At 51.7% G+C, this 17,969-nt stretch overlaps 1 protein-coding gene across 2 annotated transcripts in view; it reads right to left on the reverse strand.

Annotated features, from left to right (window-relative positions):
* The window catches only part of DYSF (dysferlin), a 201,087-nt gene that overhangs the window by 29,175 nt on the left and 153,943 nt on the right, over positions 1-17,969 (reverse strand). For both annotated transcript variants that reach the window (XM_063135826.1, XM_063135825.1), the window contains 7 exons: positions 17,008-17,099; positions 16,129-16,299; positions 15,446-15,588; positions 6,947-7,086; positions 5,399-5,487; positions 4,545-4,640; positions 1,303-1,444 (listed from right to left, as the gene is read on the reverse strand). In XM_063135826.1, coding sequence (XP_062991896.1) covers positions 1,303-1,444; positions 4,545-4,640; positions 5,399-5,487; positions 6,947-7,086; positions 15,446-15,588; positions 16,129-16,299; positions 17,008-17,099 — 873 coding nt within the window. The remainder of the gene's footprint in view (positions 1-1,302; positions 1,445-4,544; positions 4,641-5,398; positions 5,488-6,946; positions 7,087-15,445; positions 15,589-16,128; positions 16,300-17,007; positions 17,100-17,969) is intronic.

Here is a 17,969-nt window from a genome sequence, read left to right on the forward strand (position 1 = left end):
CCATTGTCATACTGCTCTAACAGTCAGGAAATTTTTCCTGATGTCCAGCTGGAATCTGGCTTCCTGTAACTTGAGCCCGTTATTCCGTGTCCTGCACTCTGGGAGGATCAAGAAGAACTCCTGGCCCTCCTCTGTGTGACAACCTTTTAAGTATTTGAAGAGTGCTATCCTGTCTCCCCTCAATCTTCTCTTCTCCAGGCTCAACATGCCCAGTTCTTTCAGTCTCTCCTCATAGGGCTTTATTTCCAGACCACTGATCATCCTGGTTGCCCTCCTCATGTCTTGGTGGAGGTTTCTCTCTCTCTCTCTCTCTCTCTTTCTCTCTATCAAGCTGCAAATGTTAATGAAAGGCTTGTATCAAGAAGTGAAGTAGAGGTATAGAAATGGATTTAAATGTGGGCATAATTTTGAAAGAGCAATTTATAGCGTCACAGGCACACCGGGTGGGAACGCGGGAGAGGGCCTTCTCGGTGGCTGCCCCAGGGCTGTGGGACTCCCTCCCCAGGGAGGCTAAACTGGCCCCCTCTTTGCTGCATTTCCAGAGGCAGGCAAAAACTTCTTTGTTCCAGCAGAAAAGTCTGGACCTCTGTTAATACGCTGGATTTTTTATTGTCATGTGTCTATTTATTTATTTATTTATTTATTTATTTATTTATTACATTTCTATACCGCCCAATAGCCGGAGCAATCTGGGCGGTTCACAAACATTTTAAAAATGTTTTAATATTACACCTGGTTATTCTATTTTTAACTTTTGATTATTTCTGTTTATATGATTTGGTTTTGTAATTGTGTATGTTTTAGTTTTAAAGCTGCCTTGAGTCTCAGTATTGGGGAAAAGGTGAAATAATAATAATAATAATAATAATAATAATAATAATAATAATAATGATGATGATGATGTAGGATGTGCATGGGAATTCTCCTCTCCCCCCTCCCCCCCCTTCCACCCCTCAAATCATGTCAGTCTTAGAGAGGACTCGTCTTGGGAGCTTCCAGGCCGAGGGCGCCTCGCTCTACCAGTCCAAAGGCGTCCGTGCAGCTCTTCTGTTTTACCTTCCTTAGCAGATTTAATTTTTTTATTTGTGTTTTTGTAAGAAAAGAGATGGAAGCAGTGGTGGGCAAACACTGTCTTGTTACAAGCAGGAGACATCATCGCCGGACCTCCTGTAAAATTCCGCGAATGAGGCAGGGCGATTGCGCCATCAACGCCTCGTCCAAAAGCGCCGTTTAAGCGACTCCAACGGAGATGGAAAACAGCCAGCAGCAAGCAGATCCCCTCTCTGGCCGAGAGACACTCACCTTCTTAGCTACATAGCAGACTTGCTCAGCCGGAAGGTAGTCAAAGGGGAAGACAAACCGCCAGTTGAAGTTCCCTTCGCCCCCCATGGACCTGTAATGCACGTCGGTCTTCAGCTTGTTCTCTTCGTAACCGGTGAGCCACCTACAAAACAAACCAACGGCCCGCGCTGAGCAACTCAACCACAATCACGTCAGTGGCGCTAAGGACGGACATCTGCAGAACAGACCGTGCAGAGCAGCGTCCAGACGACGGGCAGATTGGAAGGAGCAGCTGCAACTCGCTCAAAACGGCCCCAAAAAAGCATGTTTTAAAGGGAGATTCAAAGGAAGGAAAGAACTAGGGCTGTGCTCCACTTCACTTCGGATTGGAGAAGCAGAAGCGGATCGGGGTGCTTTGCCTCCCCTTAAGGCGGAGGCGAAGAGGATTGGGGGGGCAGCGGAGCGTCAGGGAGCGGATCGAGATGAAGGCAGATCCTTCGCCTCGATCCAGAGCTCCACAAAACAGGTAAGGGGGCCTTACCTGGTGCTGCCACCACCCGTGCGGGGGGAGGGGGTCTTACCTGGTCCGCCGTGGCCCATCACCGGCTTCACTAGAGCCCGTGGCTCAACCCAGAAGTGTAGGCCACAGTTCTGGGTTGAGCCACGGGCTCTAGTGAAGCTGGCGACGGGCTGCAACAGACCAGGTAAGTGCTGCATACGAGGGGGGGGGGGACCTGGACCTGCCGCCACAGCAGCAGAGCCAGGTAAGGGGTCAGGGGGGAGGGGGGTCTTACCTGCGTCCATCTGCGGTCCGTCCGTGGCTTCAACTGAGCCCGAGGACTCAAACCAGAAGACGAGTCCTCAGGCTCAGTTGAAGCAGCCGCTGGATCGCAGACGGATGCAGGTAAACGGGGAGGAGAGAGGGGGGCCTTCCCTGGCAGCAGCAGCGCCACCGCTGCCGCTGCAGAGCTCCGATTCGGATCCAGAGCTCCGCAGCGAAGCGAAGCGGACCACTGGCAGATCGGCACGGAGTGGACCCGATCTGAAAGTTGCGGTTCGGGATCCGAAGCAAATCGGGTGGGGGGGGTCCGTACACAGCCCTAGAAAGAACACCCAGCTTTTCAGCCATGCTTGGGGTCTAGGCCTGCACCAGTTCTTCCATTCCGCCTCCCTTCAGTTTTGATCTCCATCCTTATGCAGGCTGGTCTTTGGGCCTGGAGCTGGATTTCACGCAACGGCAGGCCTGCCCCACTTGGGACCCATCAGGCCAAACACAGCTCAACAGCCATGTAGGAGGGCACTGGCAGCATCCTGGCCCCTCCCCTGTATTCGCCATCCCAAGTTGGAAGCCAAAGAGGCAGGTGTAGAAAGCTCCTCAAATTCACCAGCCCATTTGCAGGCAGGGAAAAATGACCTATTCCATAAATCTGGGGTGGGATGGGGGGAAGCAAGATGTTAGGAAATGCTTTGGGGTGGAAACGCTTTAGTGGGGTGACAGTTGACTCCAGTCATAAGAACAGAAGAACATCAGAAGAGCCCTGAGCCTGGATCAGACCAAGGGTCCGTCTAGTCCAGCACTCTGTTCACACAGGGGCCCACCAGCCATTGGCCAGGGATGAACAAGCAGGACCTGGTGCCACAGCACCCTCCCACCCATGTTCCCCAGCAACTGGTGCACACAGGCTTACTGCCTCGAATACTGGAGATAGCACACAACCATCAGGGCTAGTAGCCATGGATAGCCTTCGCCTCCTTTAAGAATTTATCCAACCCCCTTTTCAAGCCATCCAAACTGGCGGCCATCACTACATCCCGTGATAGTGAGTTCCATAATTTAACTCTGTGAAGAAGTTCTTCCTTTTCTCTGTCCTGAATCTCCCACCAATTAGTTTCATGGGATGACCCCGGGTTCTAGTATTTTGAGAGAGCGAGAAAAATGTCTCCCTGTCCACATTCTCCACACCAAGCATTATTTTGTACACCTCTATCAGGTCTCCCCTCCTTTTTTCCAAGCTAAACAATCCCAGTTGATGTAGCCTTCCCTCGCAGGGGAGATGCTCCAGCCCCTTAACCATTTTAGTTGCCCTTTTCTGCCCTTTTTCCAGCTCTATAGTATCCTTTTTTAGGTGTGTAATGGGTGGCTGTTTCTTCCTCTCTCTCTCTCTCTCTCTTTTACTTTATTTTTGCCGCTCTCTGTAACTTGGGAACTTCGTTTGCTTGGTGGGACGAATGTTGGGGAATCCAAGACTAGGGCGATTTTTTTAAAAAAAAAAAAATCACTGATTGTGCACCTGGATGGTGGTTTGTTCTTGTTCAAGCACCAACCCCTTTGGAACCGGAGGAGCTGCCTCATCCTGGGACAGACCCTCCCTAGTCCATCTAGCCCAGTCATCTTGATGCTGGCTGGCAGCCGCGGCTCTCCAGAGTTTCAGGCACGCGTTTTCCCATCCTAGAATCATAGAATCATAGACTAGCAGAGTTGGAAGGGGCCTACAAGGCCATCGAGTCCAACCCCCTGCTCAATGCAGGAATCCACCCTAAAGCATCCCTGACAGAGGGTTGTCCAGCTGCCTCTTGAAGGCCTCTAGTGTGGGAGAGCCCAAAACCTCCCTTGGTAACTGATTCCATTGTCGTACTGCTCTAAAAGTCAGGAAAGTTTTCCTGATGTCCACCCGGAATCTGGCTTCCTTTAACTTGAGCCCGTTATTCCGTGTCCTGCACTCTGGGAGGATCGAGAAGAGATCCTGGCCGTCCTCTGTGTGACCACCTTTCAAGTCTTTGAAGAGTGCTCTCATGTCTCCCCTCCGCCTTCTCTTCTCCAGGCTAAACCTGCCCAGTTCTTTCAGTCTCTCCTCATAGGGCTTTGTTTCCAGACCCCTGATCATGTGCAGATGCCTGCTGTTTCCAGACCCCCTCCTATGTGCAGATGCCAGGGATCGAACCTGGGGCTTTCCGCATGCAAAGCCGGGGCTCTGCCACAATGAGCCATGGCCCCTCCCAAAGGATTGGTGTCTTGCTGGGGAGGGACTGAACATTTTATGAATGGGAAGCAGGGAGAGACCAAAGAGGGACCAGTTAAGACTAAACGGAATGGTGCAAATTCATCAGCCGTTCCTTAAAAGGCTGATGTTTCCCTCCAGGGTAGCCAACGGCCGTGCTGTCAGCGGATTGTGGGAGTTGTGATCCAACATGTCTGGAGGAGGCTAGGTTGGGGGGAAGCTGCTCTAGTTCCTCTCCCAGACCGGAGTGGCAGCACTGCTTACCCTTTCACGTAGATGTCGCTCATCTTCTCGCCGGTGATGCTGAGGTCGTCCAGGATGACATCTCTTGCATTCCACACAATGCAGCGCAAGTAGAACCTGAAACCCAAAGGCCAAGAGGGGCATCAGCATGTTGACAAAAGGCAGCAGGGAGCCAGGAGTCCGCGGAACAGAGGGAGGTGGGTTGCTCCTTCCCAGCTCCTCAGGGATTCCCCCTTTGCAGTTCTGCGGATCTCCGTAGCCCTGGTGTCACCTATTCTTGCTTCTTGCTCCTCCCTAGAATCATAGAATCATAGAATAGCGGAGTTGGAAGGGGCCTACAAGGCCATCGAGTCCAACCCCCTGCTCAATGCAGGAATCCACCTTAAAGCATCCCTGACAGATGGTTGTCCAGCTGCCTCTTGAAGGCCTCTAGTGTGGGAGAGCCCACAACCTCCCTTGGTCACTGGTTCCATTGACGTACTGCTCTAACAATCAGGAAGTTTTTTCTGATGTCCAGCTGGAATCTGGCTTCCTTTAACTTGAGCCCGTTATTCTGTGTCCTGCACTCTGAGATGATCGAGAAGAGATCCTGGCCCTCCTCTGTGTGACAACCTTTTAAGTCTTTGAAGAGTGCTATCCTGCCTCCCCTCAATCTTCTCTTCTCCAGGCTAAACATGCCCAGTTCTTTCAGTCTCTCCTCATAGGGCTTTGTTTCCAGACCCCTGATCATCCTGGTTGCCCTCCTCTGAAGATGCGCCAGATTGTCTGCATCCTTCTTGAATTGTGGAGCCCAGAACTGGATGCAATACTCTCGATGAGGCCTAACCAGGGCCGAATAGAGGGGAACCAGGAATTTGAGAGAGATCATCCCTCACCTCTTTGCTCTCCGCGGGCTCACGTTGAACGGTGGCCCAGGCGCTCCAAGTGATTTTGGGAACAGGTCCACCCACATCTGAAGCTTTCCCTGTAATGGAAGAAGAAGCCATAAAGATGGGATGAGTTCTGGGGCCCTGCTGCTGCGTCCTCCTCACAGCCTGCTTCTGGCAATATCCCTGAGAGGATTTGTGAGCCCAGGAAGTGGGGAGCATTCCTTTCAGAAGCCAGCCAGAGGCACACAGACTGCTTCTGGACAGAGACTGACCTGGGGAAGGTGAGGGAAGAACAGCAGGATCTTGGGTTAGAATCATGGAATCGTAGAGTTGGAAGGGACCTATAAGGCCATCAAGTCCATCCCACCCACCCCGCTCAATGCTGCCTGTAGTGGGGGATTCAGTGGTGCTTTGAGTTTGTCACTGGACAATGCTGTGTGGAGTCAATGCAAGAAAGAACACCAAAGAGGCCCTGGGCATCCTCTCTCAAGGATGCAAAGGCAAATGTATGTCCTGTCCTTCCTCCAAGAAGGTCAAGGGGACATGCAGAATTCCGCCTGTGTAATCTCACAACCTTGTGAGGATGGTTAGGTTGAAAGTTAGTGACTCGCCAAAGATAACCCAGGAAGCTTTGCAGCTGAGCAGGGTTTCCTAGTCTACATCTGACCATCTAGCCACTAGGCTGTTCTCTCTCTCTCTCTCTCTCTCTCTCTCTCTCTTGTACTTTCCCCCTGAGATGTATTAATACTGAACGTTTTCTCAAACACCCAGTTTCAGTTTACTTTTTCTGATCTCATTTACTTGCATCTGAGGACGTACGAAGGGTTCTTTCATTTTAGCCGCACAACAATCCTGTGAGGTAGGTTTGGTTGGGAGTTAACAACCAGGGAATGATTGCACAGTAAGCTACATGGCTGAGTGGGGACCTGAGCCCTGCTTTTAAAACAAGTTGTTATCTTTTATGATTGCAAAGACAAGCTTAGCACGGTATGTATGTGTTACTGCATTTATATCCCACATTTTTCCTTCCAAGGAACCCAAGGCAGCGTACATAATCCTCCTCCTCTCCATGTTATCCTCACAACAACAACCCTGTGAGGAGGGTTGGGCCGAGAGTCTGGGACTGGCCCAAAGTCACCCAGTGGGTTTCCATGGCCAAGCGGGGACTAAAACCCGGATCTCCCGACTCCCAGTCCGACACTCTAACTTCTACACCACACTGGCTCTCACAGTATGAGCCATCCCTGGTTGAATTTCAGGAGATGGGGGTGGGGCGTGGGGGTGAGGCTGTACATCCTATCCCATCATCAGGGAGATGGGCCTTCAATGCTCCTCACTGGCAGAAGCAGAATGAACCATACAAGACAAGCACATTATACGAACTGCATTTCATAGCTTTTGTCCGGGCAGAAGACCACAACTTTTGTAAGGGGGCGCTTATTACGACGACTATTTCAGCCCTGCTGCTGCTGGAAGCCCTCCGGACACTTGCTCCTCACTCTGGAGCCGGAGGGGCTCCTTCAGGCCCATCTGCCGCTTCCACTCCTGCCTTACCTGCTCGATGTCCGGCTGCAGGGGACTGTACAGCCGCCGCGTCTCCACGTGCTCAGGCACCAGGCCTTGCTCCTGCAGAACGTGCAAAGCCAGCCTCTCTTCCACCGGCCCCAGGTGCGAGTTGGGGGGATTGCCGTCCTCTAGAGCAAAGAGAAAGGGAAGTGACGGCACCACCAAGCCAGCCCATTTGGCTCACATCAGTCAACAGCAGCAGCAGCAGCATGAAGAAATGCAGCCGGGCAGGGGCGAGGGGGGGGGGCTGCTGAGCCCTCGAAGAAGGGTCCCCATCCAACATGGTCGCCTGCTTCTTACTTCCTGCGCACACCCAGACTAGGCTGTCAGATATTCGTGGGGGGGGGGGGTTATGATGCAGAAGCAGACCATCAGTTTGGGCTGGCAGGGCAAAGCCAACACCCGCCCACGCCCGTCACTCTTACAGCCACATTCAGTGATTGTGTGTGGCTGCACACTTCCTGGGAGTTGCCCAGTGCCCGGACTCTCTCCAGAGCATTGTCCTTGGTGGCTGGAGTTCGCGCATGTGCAGCGACGGTTTCTGCCCTTCGCATGCCCAGGGGCTCCTGTGGCACACATTCCGTGTGCATGCACTGCACCTGCTCCAAATTATGGCAACGGGCAGCAGGCATGAGCAGGCGCAGGCTGTTTCAAAAACAGGCAGGGCTACGCTTCCGAAAGCTCTGAGACTGGTTCCCCTCTATTCGGCCCTGGTTAGGCCTCATCTAGAGTATTGCGTCCAGTTCTGGGCTCCACAATTCAAGAAGCACGCAGACAAGCTGGAGCGTGTTCAGAGGAGGGCAACCAGGATGATCAGGGGTCTGGAAACAAAGCCCTATGAAGATAGACTGAAAGAACTGGGCATGTTGAGCCTGGAGAAGAGAAGATGGAGGGGAGACATGAGAGCACTCTTCAAAGACTTGAAAGAGGAGGGCCAGGATCTCTTCTGGATCCCTCCAGAGTGCAGGATACGGAATAATGGGCTCAAGTTACAGGAAGCCAGATTCCAGCTGGACATCAGGAAAAACGTCCTGTTAGAGCAGTATGGCAATGGAATCAGTTGCCTGGTGAGGTCGTGGGCTCGCCCACACTAGAGGCCTTCTGTCAGGGATGCTTTAGGGGGGATTCCTGCATTGAGCAGGGGGTTGGACTCGATGGCCTTGTAGAGCCCTTCCAACTCTGCTATTCTATGATTCTATGATTCTATGAGACCAAACACCTTGGCTCAAGGAGCGGCAGTGCGTCATTGGAGCATCGGGGCGGCCGTCGTAGAGGCCACGCAGCTTTTCTTCCGGCACAGAATCAGGTAGGAAAACATGCAACCCCTTGAACCTGGGCAAAAAACTATTCTTCAGTTCAGTTTGATGCTATGAACACGTTTTTTAAGTGCTGTTGGTGTCTTTTCAGTGGGAGGGGAGGGTGCTGGAAAACTAGACCTATTTGCCTCCACCTTCTGAGACCCCTTGGCTTCGCCTACAGTTAACTGCTCTGTCCTCCACCCCACCAGCCCCACTGGGCACCAGCCAGCACTGGGGAGAGGGAGGAGGAGGAGGAGGGAGGGAGGGAGAAACTAAAAGCAAAGCAGAATCTGGGGCCAGACCTACACCAAGCAGGACTTCACACAATGAAAGCAGTTTGAAAACAATACATGGCCTGTGTTCCGGGCCCCAACAGTTATCAGTGCACTTCAAAACTTTTATAAAGCAGTAGCGTAGATCCTGCCTAGGACTGCATCATCCTTTGAGCTGAAAGGAAGACATCACTCATGCAATTTCTCTGACTTTAAATCTAGTTGCAGAAGTGGGGGAGGGGGGGCAGAAGGAGGGAGCAGTAGAAGAGGAAGGGACCAGGTGGGTGGAGAAGAACGCTTTTTCTCCACCCTCTCAAGTATGAAAAGCTAAGGACCCAGCCTTGTGGATGAAGCGAGTGACATTGAAGTGCAACAACAACAACCATCTCCAGGATGCCAGCCGACCTGCTTCCTTTAAAATCAAGAGTTCAAGTGTGACGTGGTCACTTTCCCCCCAGAGTTCCCGTCACTGTCACTTTATCCACTAAGCCATCCCTATTGGCCAGTATCAGACCTTCTGCACGTCGCAAGGCGTTCTTTATCTACGGCAGCCACTGTGCCGTGCGAAGGTGAGTCAGCCCAGCCTGGTTTGGCCCCCTGCTCTGGACCAAACCGTGAGTCGGTTCCCAAGTTTTCCGAGCCCAGCGCAAGGCCAGCAAGTGTGCATGATTGTCAGCTTGGACGCAGACAAGCTGGAGCGTGTTCAGAGGAGGGCAACCAGGATGATCAGGGGTCTGGAAACAGCCCTATGAAGAGAGACTGAAAGAACTGGGCAGGTTTAGCCTGGAGAAGAGAAGATTGAGGGGAGATATGAGAGCACTCTTCAAATCCTTGAAAGGTTGTCACTCAGAGGAGGGCCAGGATCTCTTCTCGATCCTCCCAGAGTGCAGGACACGGAATAACGGGCTCAAGTTAAAGGAAGCCAGATTCCAGCTGGACATCAGGAAAAAATTCCTGACTGTTAGAGCAGTGCGACAATGGAATCAGTTACCTAGGGAGGTTGTGGGCTCTCCCACACTAGAGGCCTTCAAGAGGCAGCTGGACAACCACCTGTCAGGGATGCTTTAGGGTGGATTCCTGCATTGAGCAGGGGGTTGGACTCAATGGCCTTGTAGGCCCCTTCCAACTCTGCTATTCTATGATTCTATGATAGCCAGCTGAGATGTGCTGGGACTTGGAGTCCAACACGTCTGGAGGCCACCACATTGGGGAAAGCTGGTATATGGACATGACAGAAATAACCCCCCTGGAAAAAGACCCTTGCCTCTCTTTTCCCCCTCCCCTCCCCTCTCCCCTGTCCCCCACCCCCCCTCCGCCTGCACAGCCCCAACCAGCGTGGGGCTGATAAAACCAAGACACCCCCACGAGGCTTGTAAAAGGCCCGCCGTGCTCTTGGCTTGCATAGATTCACTCCATGCCCCGTCAAGTTCGGCTGCAGTGCAGCTGTTTTCCAGACCCCCCCCCCGCCCCACCCCGCTCCCAAGGTCAAAGCCCAAGCTTTGTTCTGGGTTTGAAGCGGTTTCTGCTCAAAAGGGGAAGAGCTGTGTTCAGGCTCACACCTGGGGGGCCACGACATACAACCCACGAGGTGCCCTGGGGCTGCAGAACAGAGAGGCGGCCCCAGCCTGGCTTCTGCCATCAGCCAGGACCATGGGTGGCGAGGGGGAGGTCTGCGAATCCCACTGGAAGCTCCAGAACACACGGACTTCAGCTACAGAGCATTTTTTAGTCCATGCGTGGTCCGGAAGGTTCAACCTGGGTAGACCCTGATCAAAAACAAACTGAAACAAATTCTTCCTACATCCCTATTTGATACTGACTGGCAGACATGGCTCTCCGAGGTTTCATAGAATCATAGAGTTGGAAGGGGCCTAAAATACGGTGACCATATGACCGGATTTGCCCGGATTTGTCCGGGTTTTTGATGGCAAATCCGAGAGGGGGAGGGAAGTCCGGATTTTTTCCCCAAAGAGCAGCTCTAATGAGAATTAACAAAAATGCTTATAACTCCATCATTTTTTAAGATAAAGACATGAAACTTGGCACAATTGTAGCTCTTAGGAAGGGCTTTAGTCATACCAAATTTGAAACAGATCTGTTCATCCATTGATTTTTTAGGAATTTTTTTTAAATTGAGGTTTTAAAATTATTATTTTTTAAATCGTCATTTTTAAAGATAAAGAGATGAAACTTTGCACCATGAAAGGATTTAGGTAGAGCTTTAGCCACACCAAATTTGAAACAGATCCATTCATTCATTGATTTTTATAGGGATTTTTAAAAAATTGAGGTTTTAAAATTATAATTTTTTAAACTGTCATTTTTAAAGATAAAGAGCTGAAAGTTGGCACCATGATAGCTTTTAGGTAGAGCTTTAGCCATACCAAATTTGAAACAGATCTGGGGCCAGTAGCAAACCCTGTTAACAACAACAGCCGCTTGCAATGAGTGAAGATACAGTCAGAAAAGATATTTGAGGGAAGGGGAGAATGTAACACACAGAGTATAGCAAAAGCTTCAAAGTACAGCAAAACCTACAAAAGTAGGAGTGAGTGAAGTTAATTTCAGATACATTGAATCTCTCACTTGTTCTTTATTTCAGTGATTTTAACATTAAGATGTTATGTAGAACAGAATTGTCTTAAATGTGTGCTGTAAAATCAGACATGTGACCAAGGCTATGTTCGGGTGGGCATGCCCCCTTGGTACTAGACACGCCCCCCTGGGGGTGACCATGTTGTCCTCCTTTTTGGTTTCCAAAATATGGTCACCCTACCTAAAAGGCCATGGAGTCCAACCCTCTGCTCAATGCAGGAATCCACCCTAAAGCATCCCCAACAGATGCTGTCCAGCTGCCTCTTGAAGGCCTCTAGTGTGGGAGAGCCCACAACCTCCCTAGGTAACTGATTCCATTGTCATACTGCTCTAACAGTCGGGAAGTTTTTCCTGATGTCCAGCTGGAATCTGGCTTCCTTTAACTTGAGCCCGTTCTTCCGTGTCCTGTACTCTGGGAGGATCGAGAAGAGATCCTGGCCCTCCTCTGTGTGACAACCTTTCAAGGATTTGAAGAGTGCTATCATGTCTCCCCTCAATCTTCTCTTCTCCAGGCTAAACCTGCCCAGTTCTTTCAGTCTCCCTTCATAGGGCTTTGTTTCCAGACCCCTGATCATCCTGGTTGCCCTCCTCTGAACACGCTCCAGCTTGTCTGCGTCCTTCTTGAATTGTGGAGCCCAGAACTGGACGCAGTACTCTAGATGAGGCCTAACCAGGGCTGAATAGAGGGGAACCAGGACCTCACGTGATTTCAGGCAGGGGGTTTCCCAGCAACTCGCCCCTCCCAGACAAGCCACAGGAGATTGAACCGGGGACTTTCTGCATGAAACGCCGTTGCTCTTGGTCCCGGTTCCGCTGCATGTTATGGGCTGGCCCTCACAGGCACAACCCTCACTGAGGGCTGCAGAACTTTTGTGGTTTGCATGTGTGAGCAATGGGGCCAACGCAGGTCAGGACCTTCACGCCAGCCTCATGCCCATCCACAGAGCCAATGGCCACATTCAGCTGACAATCCTCAAATCCCTTTTACACCCAACAAATGCACACAGAGGATGTGGGTCTGGGGAGCAGGCTGGGCCCAGCCAGACCTCCCCACGTACCTCTGAAGGTTGAAACAGAGCCAGGAGGCAGCCGGAGGCCAGACCAGCTGGCACGATCCTGCGCACGCACCCGCCATGCAATCACCTTGTGTGAAAAAGCGTTCAAGTGCTGGGGAATTAAGGGATGTACATGCTTATATGAACAGGACCTGTGGTTCTTTAAAGTTTGCCAGTTTTGTCGTAAATATGAGCCAAAATCACAACAGCTCTGGGAGAATCACACAATCAACGTTTGGAAGCAATGCAGGACTCATTCACACTGGTTCGGTGAGTCATTCTGCATTGGGCCTGCTGTTATCTTTGGAGGTTGCCCAAATCTACCCTGGCTTAGTGGAGCGGCTGAGAGACTGACCTACAGAGGCAGCCCTTGATTTGAGTCTTACCTTTGCCAGAATATTATGCAAGCTTCCTTCCCTCCCTCTCTCCCCCCTCCCTCTTTCAACCTCTGCCCTCCTTTCTGTGACATGGGGATGACACCTACTATACAAGATGGTTGTGAAGGTCACAGGAAAATGGATGTGGAATGTGTTGAACACTCCATAGCAATGCTTAACATTATTATTAGCAGCAGCATCAACATTAACATCCCTACAAGTGGAAGGAGGAGGAGGAGGAGGAGGAGAAGAAGAAGAATCCCTTTGCGCTCTGCACTCTTTTGCTTCTTGATTACATGAACTAAGGCCCTTTCTACACCTACGGGTGTATTGGGACGGAGAGGGGGTGATCCCAGACTTACCTACTTCCAGGATCGTTGCCCTGTGTCTACATGACCGCGCGACATCCTGGATGGGAGGAGGGACATCGTGCGTGTTGCGGGCGCCTTTTTTTTTAAAGGAAAAGGAGCTGGAGCACACCCCTGTCCCGGCTCCTTCCCTCTGATGACCACGCTACTCGCAGGGAGGAAGGAAGAAGCTGGGACGGCCGGCCATACGGCCTCAGGACAATCCCAAGACCGCGGGAGGAATCAGATTTTCCCAGGGATTATTTATCCCTGGGGAAACCCACGCTCGTGCCCCCCTGCCCCCGGGAGCCCCTGTGCATCACTTGGACATGCAGGGACTCAGCCATGACCAGCCCAGATTCTCGGGCTGGTGTAGAAACGGCCTAAGTCAGTGATACTGGCACCCCTGGTGTCTACGTGAGCCTGCTGGAAGAAGCGGGGAACACATGTAAAACAGCAATGAAAATCCACACTGAACGCGAAGCCTGCGTTTCACTGGGAATGAGTGTAAATGTGGACTCCAGCTGCAAAGAGACCCTCGTGGAGCGTGTGCTCTGTTGCCCTGAAAGCTCCGTCTGTGTGGCGCTGTCTCTCTCTGCTGGCCACGATCTACAAATACAAGGCTCTGCCACCCACACATTTCCAAGGCATGGATGGCAGAAATTGGCGTGGCCAAAACTAGGCCAACCTAAAGCACGGTATTTGGCACGTGGAACAGAATCCTGGTCACCCCCCTATGGAGAAGCAATCCCTGCCACCGTGGGGATAGCAGAAGGGGAGTTTCAGCTTCTGCCTGCATAGGAGAAGTGTCAGGACCTGCTGGGGATGGAACTAGGACCCTCGCCCCAAGGCTTGGGGCAGGGCTGCCCCATGGGGTGGTGAGCCACCAGGGCTACAGGTTGGAGCATCCCCCTGGGCAGCAGCAGGTAACGCAGGTACTAGCTGGCCATTGGAAGGGCTATGAAGAAGCCCTGTTTACTGTAGGCCTTTGTCTGGGCCATGATAGGCCTCCCTGGCTCTGGGCTGGTTCATAGCTAATACCCTGGAAGACAGAAACAAACTTCAAAGTGATCTTGATAGGCTGGAGTGCTGGGCTGAAAACAGCAGGATGAAATTTAATAGGGATAAATGCCAAGTTCTACATTTAGGAAATAGAAACCAAAGGCACAGTTACAAGATGGGGGATACTTGGCTCAGCAACACTACGAATGAGAAGGATCTTGGAATTGTTGTAGATCACAAGCTGAATATGAGCCAACAGTGCGATAGGGCTGCAAGAAAGGCCAATGCTATTTGGGGCTGCATTAATAGTAGTATAGCTTCCAAATCACGTGAGGTACTGGTTCCTCTCTATTCGGCCCTGGTTAGGCCTCATCTAGAGTACTGCGTCCAGTTCTGGGCTCCACAATTCAAGAAGGACGCAGACAAGCTGGAGCGTGTCCAGAGGAGGGCAACCAGGGTGATCAGGGGTCTGGAAACAAAGCCCTATGAAGAGAGACTGAAAGAACTGGGCCTGTTTAGCCTGGAGAAGAGAAGGCTGAGGGGAGACACAAGAGCACTCTTCAAATACTTGAAAGGTTGTCACACAGAGGAGGGCCAGGATCTCTTCTCGATCCTCCCAGAGTGCAGGACACGGAATAATGGGCTCAAGTTAAAGGAAGCCAGATTCCAGCTGGACATCAGGAAAAACTTCCTGACTGTTAGAGCAGTACGACAATGGAATTAGTTGCCTGGTGAGGTTGTGGCCTCTCCCACACTAGAGGCCTTCAAGAGGCAGCTGGACAAGCATCTGTCAGGGATGCTTTAGGGTGGATTCCTGCCTTGAGCAGGGGGTTGGACTCGATGGCCTTGTGGGCCCCCTTCCAACTCTGCTATTCTATGATTCTATGATTCTATGATTGGTTCTGACCTCCCAAGCCCGGTGACCCCCCAGTCTGACCCTTGGCTCAGCTCTTGGCTCCCACTCAACGGGTGGCTCTGACTCAGCTCTGGCAGGAAGCTTGAGCACCACAGCGAAGTGGGCAGATCCCCTGCTTCGCGTGCAGAAGGTCCCAGGTTCGACCCCCGGCATCTTCAGGGTGGGGCAGGGAAAACTGCTGGCTGAAACCCTGGAGAACCCTTCCTGGCCTACATGGACCAGCAGGGGGGCAGGCAGGGAGAGGGTCCGACTCAGTAGACAGCAGCTTCGGATGTTCCTAGGAAGCTCTTGATTGAGCAGCTCCTGGACCGTGTCGGCAGCTCCACAAGAGAAGGACACACCCGTTGCCCTTCCGTTACTCACTGGCTATATCCTGGTCTACTTGAACCTCCCCTGCTAAGGCAGAACATATCTCAACGGGGTGGGAGGGGAGCTCTTCGCTTGGCACCACTCTCAGCCACTTCCCCAGGGTCCAAGCTCCACAGGGCCTGATCCTGCACCAGTCCCACCAAAATCAACAGGAGCAGCGCAAAGGCCTGGTGGTGGGAGAACTGCAAGCTGGCCTCCTGGTTGTGTAAATGCGGAAGAGATCACGAAGGAGAAGACGGGCGGGGCTGGTTCTTACCGAAGTCCGAGAGGCTGTAGCTCTGATCTCCAAAGGCGATCCGGTCAGGCTTGTAAACGGGAGGCTTGTGGCTGCGTTGCAAAGAGAAGTAGTGCAGCAGCTGAGAGGGTCGCAGCTGATCCCTCCACTGGTTCGGGCCAGATCTGAAGGCGTAAAAGAGGAAGAAATAAAGAAACAAAACCAAACCGAAGCGACGCTTTTGCACATCCCATCCTTTGGGCTGCAGGTCACGTTCAATGTCCATTCCCGTAGCTAGATTCAGACGCAGACGCAGACACACACACACACACACACACCCCTCCTACAATGACCCCAGTTGTGCTGAAGCCACACCTCCTAGGAGCTGTGCAAGTGTGAGGGGCTCACTTGTAGCCTTGGCTCAAGCACTATCCAGACTTGAGCCCAATGTGGGTCTTGAACTGACGGCCCAGGGGGTGTCAGGCAGGAATGCAGACTGTGCACAGCACAGGGAATTGCAGAGAGACCCGCCTCCTTGCACCAATAGGCTGGCACAGGTCAGGTGGCCACTATAAATGCTTCCTGGTTTGAGTAGCTGGGAGACATATGAAGCTCAGTCAGACCACTGGTGGTCGATCTACTGAACAACCGTCTTTAATTCACAGCAACAGGGCATGGGGTTGGAGAACAGAAGATGCAAGTTCAAGTCCCACCAAAGCACCCACTTGCAGTAAGTCTGGGGCAAACCACAGCGGGCCCCAAATCTGGAGAGGAACCGATTCTCCAGGTCAATGGTGGTCTCCCCGATCTTCTCATCCTTGGACAAGAGGTCGTAGTCGTAGAGAGTGATCTTCAGATCCTTCTCCAAGGGCAACGTGCAGGTCAGCTCAAACATCCTATGGAGAGGCAGGAACACGTACGTTACTCTACAGCGGCCCGAAGTGTAGCAGCATAAAGGTTGCTGCACTTGCCTAGCCATCAAAACTCAGCTGCTCCAGATGCCATCAAAATGGGTTACAGCAGGAGGGGACAGAAGGTAGCTCTCCAGATGTCTGGGACTTGGACTCCCAGAAGTCCCTGCCAGCATGGTCAATGGTCAGGAATGCTTGCAGTTAAAATCCAAAATATCTGGAGATCTACTTCCCCCACCCCAGTTTACAGGACCTGGGAAGTGGATCTTTTATGGTTAGCATTACTCCCTTTAAGAAGGCCCAGGAATTCCCAATGTTGGATTCCCACGTGGGGATTCTGTATGGCCAAAATGAAAACATCTGCAATGGTGGCGAGCAGATGGCTTGGAGATCCACAGGGCACTTTGTTTGTCTTCCAGAACATAGTAAAATCCTTTCCGTGTGCAACGGGACCTCTGGCATCCCACAGCTAAGAAGGGTGTGAATTCCATTCCAGATACATTCCGGATACATTATGCATTACAGCAGCTCTGAGGAGTTGGAAGACGTCCTGTTGCAACCACAGATGCTGTTTCTCAAGCACCTTATCTAATAGTTTCCTATCAGGAACATCTCACCACCCCTAACCCCCACCCCACACATGGAGAGACACTGGTCTCCAAAGCTGTGTTCGGAACTCAAGTGAACCCTTACTTCCCGAAGACTGGCTCCAGTGTGCATGGGATATAATGATCCTGGTCATTGATGGATTTCTTCCCCACGGAAATCTTCACATAAGGGTCACACTGCAGAGGAGAAGGAAACATGGACCGCCAAGGTGGGTTCTCTGCAACAACCACAGGTACTACAGAGAAACAACAGTGAGAGCAACAGCCCAGGCTGAACTGGACAGCCAAGGGACCGCAAGTGAAGGGACACGCGTGGCCAGCTAAACCTGGGCGTCAGCTGCAGACCTCTCTATGAAACTAGGACCAGAGTCCTCCCTGTCCACCCTGAAGCAGCCTCTTCGAGGATCTCTTTGCCTAGAATCCACCCCCACCCCCAACAAAGCCAGAGGGGATCCCATTATACAGACAGTACAACTCCCACTGGTTCCACAGTCACCACTTTAAATTGTGTACACGGGATGAGAAGTGGGTTGGTTGAAGCGCCACAGCCCACAAACTGTAGGGCTCAGTCAGGGGCGCAGCTCAGTGATTTTAGATCCTGCCCTTATGGGGTCATCCGTTGTGCGGCACACAAACATTTCTCTCCTCCGTCTCACCACCACCCTTGGCCATCCCAGGCTTTGTGATGGCTTCTACATTCCTCGTCTGTTAGAGCCAAAAACAAAACAAGCTGTTTAACAACCCTGGTATTAAAACAAGAAAAGGAAGAAAAGCGTCTGAGCAGTTTAACATTTTAAATGCCCTTAAATCACAGTGCAATTGTTACTACGGGAATAAAGTGGAGTTTGTTTCTGCTGCTCTGATGTGCAATGCATTTCCCTGGGGATAAGCACCATTTTTTGTAGAAAAGGATAATATATATACACGGAAAGTAATGACAGTGAAATGAGCATCTGTCACCAGGTACATGCCTGGCTGTTTTTAGAAACCACAAAAAACAAAGGATCCCTCGGTTTGCTGCATCTGTGCTGATGGGCCCTGGGGATC

This window comes from Elgaria multicarinata, chromosome 10, assembly GCF_023053635.1.
Source record: "Elgaria multicarinata webbii isolate HBS135686 ecotype San Diego chromosome 10, rElgMul1.1.pri, whole genome shotgun sequence".
Lineage (NCBI taxonomy): Eukaryota > Metazoa > Chordata > Lepidosauria > Squamata > Anguidae > Elgaria > Elgaria multicarinata.